We start from the raw sequence: 12018 nt of genomic DNA, 5'->3' as shown, positions 1-12018 counted from the left end.
GTTCTCTGCCCATTTTTTAATCAGGCCGTTTGTTTTTTGATGTTGACTTGTATGAGTTCTTTGTATATTTTGGATATTAACCCCTTATCGGATATTTTTTGCAGCCATCTTCTCCCATTCAGTAGGCTGCGTTTTCTTTTTGTTGATAGTTTCCTTTGCTGGTCAAAAGCTTTTTTAGTTTGATGTAGTCTCCCATTTGGTTTTTTTGTTTGCTTGTTTTTTGGGTTTTTTTTTTGCTTTTGTTTCCCTTGCCTGAAGAGACATATCCAAAAAAATATTAAGACCAATGTCAGAGTACTCCCCATGTTTTCTTTTTTTTTTTTTAACTTTTTTTTCTTACAGTTGTATTGAGATATAATTGACTTACAGCACTTTATAAGTTTAAGGTGTACAGCATAATGATTTGACTTACATACATCATGAAATGATTACCACAGTAAGTTTAGTGAACATCTGTCATCTCCTACAGATACAAGAAAATATATTTTTTTCCTTTGTGATGAGAACTCTTTAGGATTTACTCTTAACAACTTTCCTATATAACATATAGCAGGACTTCCCTGGTGGTGCAGTGGTTAAGAATCCACCTGCCAGTGCAGGGGACATGGGTTCGACCCTGGTCCAGGAAGATCCCACATGCTGCGGAACAGCTAAATCGTGCACCACAACTACTGAGCCTGCGCTCTAGAGCCTGAGCTCTAGAGCCCGCGAAGCACAACTACTGAAGCTGCGTGCCACAACTACTGAAGCCTGTGCTCCTAGAGGCCTTGCTCCGCAACAAGAGAAGCCACTGCAATGAGAAGCCCACGCACTGCAACGAAGAGTAGCCCCTGCTCACTGCAACTAAGCCCGTGCGCAGCAGTGAAAACCCAAGGCAGCCATAAATAAATAAATAAACAAAAATAAATAAAATATAGCAGTGTTAATTGTATTAATCATGTTGTACATTACATCCCTAGTACTGCTTATGTTTTCTTCTAGGAGTCTTAACGGTTTCAGGTCTTACATTTAATTTTAACCCATTCTGAGTTTATTTTTGTATATAGTGTGAGAAAGTCCAGTTTTCCCAAAACCATTTATTGAAGAGGCTGTCTTTTCCCCGTTCTGTATTCTTCCCTCCTTTATCATAGATTAATTGACCATATAAGTGTGGGTTTATTTCTGGACTCTCTGTTCTGTCCAGTTGATCTATGTGTCTGTTTTTATGCCAGTACCATACTGTTTTGATTACTGAAAAGCTTTGTAGTGTAGTTTGAAATCAGGGAGCATGATACCTCCAGTTTTGTTCTTTAACATGGTAGATTCTTAAATTGTTCTTGTTCACAAAATAATTTTAAGGTATGACTTTGATTCTGACCCATTTTGTTTTAAAGGATGGAATCTGTCCTTCAGATTAATTGCCCTTTGTGCTTAAGCCTGCTTGTAGCATCTTTCATGATTATGATAGTTGAATGATTTTGTAGTGCCATTTATTTTTTGAAGTAGTTACTACTTTGGCATCTATTTTAATAAGGTCTAGGGCTTCCCTGGTGGCGCAGTGGTTGAGAGTCCGCCTGCCAATGCAGGGGACACGGGTTCGTGCCCCGGTTGGGGAAGATCCCACATGCCGCAGAGCGGCTGGGCCCGTGAGCCATGGCCACTGAGCCTGCACGTCTGGAGCCTAAGCGGGAGACGGGAGAGGCCGCAACAGTGAGAGGCCCGCATACCGCAAAAAAAAAAAAAGGTCTATACTTAACTTCCACTTTTTAAACTTGAATTGTTATGTAAATTAATCTAAATCTTTCTTTGTGCTGTGTGTTTATTTTCAAGAAGTGTAAACCTGCTGTTTTTCTTTTTCTCATTGATTGTGGTAATAGAAACTTTCTAGAGTTTAAATAAAGAGTACTGCTCTAATAGTGTTTAAAAGATAAATTGAGGTCCCCTGATTTCTTTGGAAGAAAGTTCCATAGCCCACCCAGAGCCTGGCCAGTAGTATTAGAAGCTTATATATTCATAGACTATAAATAAAAGCCTTTTGTAAGCAGCTTAATGAATTTGCCTGATTTGTGTTTAATAGCACGAATCAGAATGACTCTGCTCATATAGTTGTTTGAAATGTTTCTCCTGTTTCAGAGATTGACCTGTTTTTCTGTTTTTATTCTAGAAGGAAATAATACGGGCTTGATCCAGTGATCCACATGGGCTTGACCCAGTTTCTCAGTAGATGGGTCAATAGTCTTTTGTTTCAGATTGCTTAGGCTCCATAGTTTGCTCTGTAGCACAAATGCCCGACCAAAGATCATTATATGGGTCTTGAGCAAGTAACTTCAGGAAGGAAAAATGCTGGGGGCGGGGGCAAGTGATTCACTTTGCTGGTTAGAGGTAAGATCAGAAAAGTTACTGTTTATAGTTACTTTGTATTTTTCTTTGAGGTTACCATGGATTCTTTCTCTAATATAAATGAGCTCCTTTTTGAGTTGTAGGAAGTAATGATCATCAGTAAGTACTGTTAGGAGATAAATAAAACTGATTATCTTTAAGTGTTTAAAGATGGTTTAAAATCAGGTAGTGTATATACCAGTGTACTTTGAAGATACTGGCCTAAATTATTCATTGAATTATCAGATCCACTGAGTAGAGTATTGGTTTCCTAATAGTAGAAAAATCGTCTTATTTCCTAAGGATTAAGTTTAGTGATTGGATCCTATCTGACATTTAAATGAAGTTTTTGTTCAGGATTGTTTCTCAAAATCTATGTTAGCTTTTCAATTGCTGCTAATCTGGAATTGTAGAAGGGCACTTCTGAAATCCGACTCTGCATGAGTAAAGGTCAACAATGTGTGGGGACTTGAGGTATGGCAGTTTGCCACAAACTCGTTAATCCAAGGCTTGTTATAGCAGGTATAAGGAATATTAAAATTTCTCTTAAGACGTTTGAGGAAAAAAAAGATTTTTTTGTTTGAAGAGCAATCAAGAATAAGAACCTTTTACCAAACGTTTTTCTTACTTATTTATATAAACAATCTCTTAAAGTGTCATGGTTCATTCAATTTTGAACTTTAATCTGGGTTTTTCTCTTGGCATTCACATTGCAGATCTTAATTAGTTTTTTTCTTCTTTTTAGAAAGTAGATGGATTTAAAGTGTTCAAATATACTGTATAAAAAGGTCTATGTGTGGTAGAGGAGAAGACTAAGTCTAACCTTGGCATTTCTAGCCTCCTCGGGTGAACTGTGACCTTTATAGAAAGCCAGGTGATTGCTGCCTCAGCTTGATTCCCATTTTGAATGTTAATGGCTTTAGCTGGAGACTTATTTGGAAGGACTTATTTGGCCCTGTATTGTAGCATTTGCCTTAACGTATTTTATAAGAGAAACAATGTAAATTCCAGGATTTAAGTGTGTTTTTTAAAATTGGTTTTTGAAAATTCAACATCATTATAACTTGATTCATTTTATTTATAATATTTATTTTATTTATTTATTTGGTTTGCTGGGTCTTAGTTGTGGCACATGTGCTTCTCACTTGTGGCCAGTAGGCTCCTTAGTTGTGGCTCACCGGCTCCTTAGTTGTGGCATGCGAACACTTAGTTGCAGCATGCATGTGGGATCTAGTTCCCTGACCAGGGATTGAACCCGGGCCCCCTGCATTGGGAGCTTGGAATCTTAACCGCTGCGCCACCAGGTAAGTCCCTTGATTCATTTTAATGTAGTGATTTTAACAAAGTTTGTTGATATGGTTGTGTGTGAAAAATACAGACTAGTTATAAAAAGACCCTTAAGCTTGTATTAGTTCAGATAACTTCTACACAGATAAATGGGACACTAACTGCTGCATATGACTGACCAGACATTTGAATACCTAACCATATTCATATAATTTGGGTTCCCCAATCTCTGGGAGAAGGTTTGTTGTATCTCACAGGAACCATTTCATATAGGATATAATAAGAAAGTTCTTTTAGAAACAAGTTTTTAAATTCCTGTTGTTAATGCATCTTTATCATAAAATGGGGACTTAATGAGATAGCATCTCCACTAGTCATTATTTTGTAAATGATCCTTTGGGCACAAAATTCTAAACTTGTAGAAATTACCCCTTTTTGCTCTCACTTAGGACTTAATAGTGCGATATAAGAAACTAGAGATTTTGGTTTGGCATAAATTCTCTACAAATAAACAGCTAAGTCATTTTTTTTGTCTTTTTTTTTTAATTGAAGTATAGTTGATGATGTTAATTAGGAAAGTGACTCAGTTATATATACATTCTTTTTCATATTCTTTTCCATTACGGTTTATTACAGGATATTGAATATAATTCCCTGTGCTATACAGTAGGACCTTGTTTATCCATTCTATATATATACCAGTTTGCATCTGCTGATTCCAAACTCCCACTCCTGTCCTCTCCCACTCCCCTCCCCCTTGGCAACCACCAGTCTATTCTATATGTCCCTGACTCTGTTTCTGTTTCATAGATAGGTTCATTTGTGTCATATTTTAGATTCCACATATAAGTGATATCATATGGTATTTGTCTTTCTCTGACTTAGTTCACTTAGTATAATAATCTCTAGTTGCATCCATCTTGCTGTAAATGGCATTATTTCGTGTTTTTTTAATGGTTGAGTAGTATTCCATTGTATATATTGTACCACATCTTCTTTATCCATTCATCTGTTGATGGACATTTAGGTTGTTTCCATGTCTTGGCTATTGTAAATAGTGCTGCTATGAACATAGGGGTGCATGTTATGTTTTTCAATTATAGTTTTGTCTGGATATATGCCCAGGAGTAGGATTGCTGGATCATATGGTAGTTCTATTTTTAGTTTTCTGAGGAACCTCCATAGTTTTCCACAGTGGCTGCACCAACTTACATTCCCACCAACAGTGTGGGAGGGTTCCCTTTCCTCCACACCCTCTAGCATTTGTTATTTGTAGGCTTTTTAATGATGGTTATTCTTACTGGTGTGAGGTGATACCTCATTGTAGTTTTGGTTTGCATTTCTGTAATAATTAGCGATGTTGAGCATCTTTTCATGTGCCTGTTGGCCACCTGTATGTCTTCTTTGGAGACATGTCTATTTAGGTCTTCTGCCCAATTTTTGATTGGGTTGTTTGTTTTTTTGTTGTTGAGTTATATGAGTTGTTTGTATATTTTAGAAATTTTAAGCCCTTGTTGGTCACATCTTTTGCAAATATTTTCTCCCATTCTGTAGGTTGTCTTTTCAGTTTGCTTATGGTTTCCTTTGCTGTGCAAAAGCTTGTAAGTTTCATTAGGTCCCATTTGTTTATTTTCATTTTTATTTCTATTGCCTTGGGAGACTGACCTAAGGAAACATTGGTGCGATTTATATCAGAAAATAAAACAGCTGTTTTGCCTGAAACAGCAAAGTCTTTAAATCATACTGAGAGGAAAAGCAAGTTGTCTTGCTGAGAAAGGGAGGCGAGTACTTTTGAATGGTGAGGAGTGAAGCACATAATTAAAGGGTTAGGATTCTTGTTCCAAAGCAGAATGGGAGAAGAGAGTGGAAGACTCCCATCTGGTCCTTTCAATCCTTGAAGAAGTTCTGAGGATTTTTTTTGCCTTTGTGGGAAAATGGTAAAAGGAGGGCTTAAGGCTTTCTGAAAGAATCCAAAGGATTGAGGATTTGGGTTAGGTTATGGCAGGTGAGGCCTTTGGAATTAGAAGTCCTGGTGATCTGACAGAATGAGAGAGAGGCTGCCATGGCAGGCAGCCTGTATACAGGACTAAGAGAGATGGGCAAGGAGTTGGGACTGAGGGTAGATACTGGGACCAGGAGTGGAAGAAAGGGAGGTCAAAGGTACGAAAAGGAATGAGTGGAGATAAGAATTGATGAATTTGGGGAGGTTGCTAGAGTCATCCCGGTGTCTATACAGGAGGTTGTGAATAAAGAGGTGGTCAGAGAGGAAGATGACAGGAAAATGTGAGTGGAATGAGCCCAGAGGTGATGCAGTAGCTGGTAAATTGATGAGAACACTTTGGAAAAGTCAGGTGTTGAGAGGCCAGGGATGTGAAAAACAAGACCTCAGGTTGCCCTCGGGCTTTACAACTCTGAATTCCAGAGCACACATTGTCTGAAAGTTAATAGTTTTGCTTCTCAGAAATACGAAATAATACGCTGACATATTTTTGTAAAATCAGAAGTGAACTCTGAAAAGCATATAATATATGGATTTGTATTTTAACAATCAGTCAGAAGTATTAATTGCCTCCTTGTAAACACTGGAGGATGGATACTGTTTGGGCTCCTCAGCAGGAGGTTTCTAACAGGAAAGAGGGAGACTCTAAGCGGGAGAGTCTGATATTGGGCTTTTCCTTTCACCATGTACAAGCAGTATCCTTAGGGCAGATGGACGAATGACACTCCTCAGGAAAACCTGGCCATGGGAGACACTGTCTTTACTCATTTTAGTAGAACCCAAGTCAAAAAAAACGTAGTTCTTCTGTGGTGGAAACAAGAAAAAGAGGGGAAAAAAACACAACTCTAGATTTAGACTCTTTTTTTGAAACCTGTAACACCTGAGAACTCCAAGGTCTCCCAGTGTCATTTACAAAAGCCCAGAAAAGCACTCAGGGTATCCTGGGTATGGACCAGCTTCTGGGAGAAAACAACTTTACGAATCAAAAACCACAAAAAGTAGAGTGACCAGACCAGTGTATGGAATAGCGAGAGTTGTGATCAGATGGGACGCTGAAGAGCACAGGTGGCGCTGGTTGCGGTGTGGTTTGGACAGTGCAGTTTCCTTGAAGAAACAGTCAACTTTGCATGGTACCAGGAAGGAGCCTATAATGGATGGGAACATGAGTGGTGAGACTCTGGGTACATTTTTACAAACTGACTTGAAGGGTTTTTCCCCCCTAGTAAGCAGAACTCAGCGTCAAGGTGATAACAGTTTTCAGCTCAAAGTGAAAGCGATACTTTCTGTTAATCTGTAATCATTCTTTATTCACTGTAAGCAATAAAGGTAAGTATAATTCCCCACGTGTATTCCATCATCAAACATAATTGAAAATACCATTTATCATTTGCTGATTTAGGACCCTAACTAAAGAACACTGACAGTCATAAAGAGTATCCATACTTAGTTAAAAGGGAGGACCTTTTGAAGGAAATATCTGAGGAGTAAGTTTTATATAAGACACTGACTAGGAAGGTACATTTGGGAGAGAAGAGTAAAGAATCTGAGAATAAGTAGAATTTTATCAGCTGTTGAATTTTGGATGGCATTCTCCTTTGCACATCTGCTCTCTCCTATTCTTTTCGTAAAGGGTAAAGGAGTAAAAGTCTTACAGAAGGGAAGCCATGTTAACCTGTATATTAGTTTAAGGAAACACTGCCCATTTTCAGTCTTACTGGCCTCTAGAGTGGGTTCCTTCCTCCTTCAGCTTAGCAGTAAAGCCTGAGAATAGACTGGACCTGAATCAAATGTTTTACCTTGGTATAAATTTGTTGTCCCATTTGTTGGAGACTTAGGAATAACTGTAATCTGTAGGGATAGAGCCTCTGCCTCATTGAGAAAATAGCTAATTGTTTGGGCCGTTAAGGCAAGAAAGTGAGTAAATATGGATTAATAGTAATCTCTTGCAGGGAAAGTATTTCTGAATCAACTCAGATTTTAAATGTTATGTTTTATGAAGTTGTGACATAAACTTTTTCTTTCCTCGCACTTTGAAAGTGTTGACTCATATTTTGTCCTGTTTTGTGATGGCTCTTGTGAAAGGAATAGAAAGAGATTGGGAAATAAGCAAGTGTTTCTGCCTTTTTCTCCTGCAGGTCCCAGTAGGGATGGCACAATCAGCGAGGACACTATCCGAGCCTCTCTCATCTCAGCAGTCAGTGACAAACTGAGATGGCGGATGAAGGAGGAAATGGATCGTGCCCAGGCAGAGCTCAATGCCTTGAAACGAACAGAGGAAGACCTGAAAAAAGGTCACCAGAAACTGGAAGAGATGGTTACCCGTTTAGATCAAGAAGTAGTAAGTAACTCATTGAATAGTTGTACTAGTTAGATTGAATCATAGCCATGGCAAAGTGTTCTGTATATACTGTGGTTACCCTGAACATTGTGGGTATAGTTAAAGAGTTCCGAAAATTATACACACCTTTAAGCATTTTCACATAGCTCCTCTACAGCTTTGTTAAAAAAAAAAAATGCAGCCTGTGGTTGGAATGTAGTCTTTGATTGGGGAGTGGATGTATTCAGAGGAGTTTTGCTTGCACCTTCACCCCGGGGGATAATGTTTTGACCCAAAGGAGGACTGTTTGAGCGCTTGATGTTACCAGACAGTTACTAGGAAATAAGAATTTGAGAGAGCTCTAAGTCGTGATAAAGATCTGCAGACCCTGGGTACAAGCTTAAGGGTCAGGTCTTTTTTGTTTCCAAATGTGGTTTGAACTATATTTAAAGTATCTTTGGTGACCCCTTCTAGGTGAGCCCTTCTAACTTAATAACCCATAGTGTATGCAACCTTTAGCTCTTAAGCTTTCTCACATTTTTATCAGACTGCTGTGCCCTTATGAGTCAAGTCAGCCCTGTGACTTCTTTAGTTTAGTGATTAGAGGCACTAGCATAATTTGAGTGCCAGCTTCACTCTTCACTTTCATTCCTGTGATGGAGAATTTGTTCCAGCAGGTGTGCATTTTTGATGAAAGGGTAAAGAGTTATTAAGTGTTAGAGGGCTTTGGAGAAAGTGATTTGTATGTACACATTACTCTAATAAAATGGTTCTAGTGTGTAAAGTGAGCTGCTCAATAGCCAGCTATTTGCAAAAGTTCAGCAAAGTGACACCAGTACAGTTCAGAGCCTGCAACTACCACCTGCTGTATCTTGTGAATAAAGTTCAACTGTTTGGAGTTCTATGTGTTGAATCATCTGTACAGACTGGGGAAAGTTATTCCTCTGAGGCAGATGGCCACTTGTTTTGAAAGAAGGACCTCCTTTATGATTTTCACGTAAGGAACCTCCTGCTGGAAAGTGTCTTGTCTGATGGCTTAGTTTGCAGTATCATTTGTCACTGGTAAGTGACAAGCTTATCACTGCCACCAAAAGTGCTCAGCTCAGCATCTCCTGTTTTCACTCAGCATGTTAGAGCACACCTTTTCCTCTAACTTTGACTAATGTGATACATGAATCTCATCCATGAGTTGTTTAAGCATTGTTTTATTAGCAAGTCTGTTTCTGTGAAGTTGAATTGTAGATGTCTGACAAGCAGATAATTACAATTAGTATAAAATCATCATGCTTGGACTATTCTGTTTTCAGGCTGAGGTTGATAAAAACATAGAACTTTTGAGAAAGAAGGATGAAGAACTCAGTTCTGCTCTGGAGAAAATGGAAAATCAATCTGAAAACAATGATATTGATGAAGTTATCATTCCCACAGCCCCACTATACAAACAGATCCTAAATCTGTATGCAGAGGAAAATGCTATTGAAGACACTATCTTTTACCTGGGAGAAGCCTTGAGGCGGGGAGTAATAGACCTGGACGTCTTCCTGAAGGTATGTCTTCCTCGCTCTGCTTTCCAGGGTTTCGGAACATGTGTTTTAGAGACACTGACCTTGAAAACCACAGATCAAGAGGGTTTCTCTGTAGGAGGTGGGTTAAAATTCTTTGTATTTCCAAAAGAGAGCAAGTGAGATAAATGGCTGTGAGCAGTGTCTTCCCACCTACAGAGGGGGCTGAGGATCATCTGAGTAGGGGAAGAAAAGTGGGCTAGTGGCTGCAGTTCCCCACCCCATGAGATAGCATCAAGCTGAATGTAATCCTTCTCTCTTACTACTGTGCCTAGGTGGATCATGAGGTACAGTCAGATTTCCATTGATTCTTTCAGGTCACATCATCTAAACTGAGATCATTGACTGCCCCACCCTTATTGTTTTTGTTTTTTTCCTCTGTTAATTTTTTTAGACTTGCATAGTTTTATACCTGTTTTCCCAAATCAAACAGCCTTGGGAAGTATTGGGTTTGCCCTGCTGGTAATAGAGCCCTTCTGAATAAAGGTTATATTCCAGGCTTAATGCTATTGTACAGACATGAAGATCTGTAAGCCAAGTTTGGCTACTTCTCTCTGTTGGGTCATGAAGAGCATGGCTTTAGGAATAATAGCAGCCATCCTCTGGATATTCAGTACAGCTGCTGCTGCTGCTTCAGTGCACATGCGAGGCTGGTCAGGTTGCTTGCTGATCTTGCCTGTCTTACTATGAGCGTGTGGCCAAACCACTCTTGGACCTGGTGCAAGCACATGAATAGCTGGGACCCTAGAGAGGACTTCCTTTCTGTACACTGTCCCCTGCTTGGGTGGCATAGCCTAGGGAAAGATACACATGGAGAGGCAGGAGAGGTACACTGTTTGCTAGGCACTGGACAAAAGCTGGCCTTGTGCTATACTCATCCTTGCCCTTCCCCTTTTTTAGCCAAGTGGGAACAAACAGTCACAGTCTGTACAAAAGTTTTTTGTAACTTTTGTTAGGATCACAGTACATGTTTCCCTGCCATCTTGGTTGTCTCAAGTGCAGCTTGAACTCCTGAGCCAGATCCTGCAATGTGGTGCTTTCCCTGTGAAGAAGGCCTTTGTATAGGGTCTCAGAAGACTACTTTCCTTAACACAACCTGCCAGCATCAATCCAGTGAGTTTAAAAAGCCACATGTACTAAAGTATTGGCTCCAAAGGAAAGTTGATATGAGTTTAGGTTCTTAGCTCCCACCTAGGTTACAAACTGTCTGATAGTTCATGCCTGGGCCTGGATCAGAGCCAGTCTAAACTGTTGAAACTTTTCCCCCTTCACAGCATGTACGTCTTCTGTCCCGCAAACAGTTCCAGCTGAGGGCACTAATGCAGAAAGCAAGAAAGACTGCCGGTCTCAGTGACCTCTACTGACTCCTCTGATACCAGCTGGAGATTGAGCTCTTCTAAAGCATTCTTTTCTTCTCTTCCTTTCTCTTATATCAGTAGGTGCCCAGAATAAGTTATTGCAGTTTATCATTCAAGTGTAAAATATTTTGAATCAATAATATATTTTCTGTTTTCTTTTGGTAAAGACTGGCTTTTATTAATGCACTTTCTATCCTCTGTAAACTCTTTTTGTGCTGAATGTTGGGACTGACTATGCTAAATAAAATTTGTTGCATAATTTTTCTCTTTTACTGAACATCTTTAGGAAAAATATATGAAACCTAAATAAGAAGCTCGGCTTCTAATTTAGCAAAGTATATCATCCATCGTGAGTTGAAATTTAGCATTATTTATCCTCTAGCATATAAAGTGAATTCTATTCAATATGGGATATAATACCACACAGAAATCTAAATTTTCAAATATTTGAAATTGAGGGATTTGAGTGACTTTTTTTGTGAAAGGTCCTGGCTGGTACCCTCCCTACCAGTTCCTGCCTAGTCCTGCCTAGATTTGTTTCCTTTCCAGACCTGACAGAACCGTAGCTAACTGTTTTCATCAAGAAAGGAGCAGAGTGGCCAGTACCAAGCTACACACCTGAGAATTTATGTTAACTAGGCAAGATGGTCTGGCCACAATTAAGGAGGAAGGTACAGTGTACACTGCCTCTCTGCATTTATTGTCATCTAAAGTCAGTCTTTCTGGTGAGTGATTCTGTAGTCAAGATTGTGGCCACCCATCCAATGATCTACATGTCCTAAAAAGCTTATGTAGCAGAACAGAATTTTCTCTGTCAAAATGAGAGCGCTAGAAGGTTCATGAGGTTATAAAGAAATGAACATTCTAATTTAAGATGTTTTAAGGTATTCAGGCAGCCAGACAGCTACTCTATACTTCTCCCAAGAGAAGAAAGACATTTGGTCTCACTCATCACTGAAGAGTTTATATAGTTTAGATCTTTTCTTAAAAAATGAAAATCTACTTGTAAAAATTATCAGAATAGAAACTGGCAAGGTTTAATCTAGTGTTAGGTTTGAAACTAACATTTTTTTTTTTTTTTTTTGCAGTACGCGGGCCTCTAGCTGTTGTGGCCTCTCCCATTGCGAAGCACAGGCT

General features: G+C 39.2%; 1 protein-coding gene across 1 annotated transcript in view; it reads left to right on the top strand.

Moving 5' to 3' along the window:
* Positions 1–11276, top strand: part of TSG101 (tumor susceptibility 101) — a 58354-nt gene extending 47078 nt beyond the window's left edge. The window contains exons 8-10 of the mRNA XM_060018594.1: positions 7780–7982; positions 9269–9508; positions 10798–11276. Coding sequence (XP_059874577.1) covers positions 7780–7982; positions 9269–9508; positions 10798–10887 — 533 coding nt within the window. The 3' untranslated portion in view covers positions 10888–11276. The remainder of the gene's footprint in view (positions 1–7779; positions 7983–9268; positions 9509–10797) is intronic.
* Positions 11277–12018: the final 742 nt, after the last annotated feature.

Source organism: Delphinus delphis, chromosome 8 (assembly GCF_949987515.2).
Source record: "Delphinus delphis chromosome 8, mDelDel1.2, whole genome shotgun sequence".
In the NCBI taxonomy this organism is placed as follows: Eukaryota; Metazoa; Chordata; class Mammalia; order Artiodactyla; family Delphinidae; genus Delphinus; species Delphinus delphis.
The sequence above is the reverse complement of the archived record's forward strand: the minus strand, read 5'-3'. Positions and strand labels throughout refer to the sequence as shown.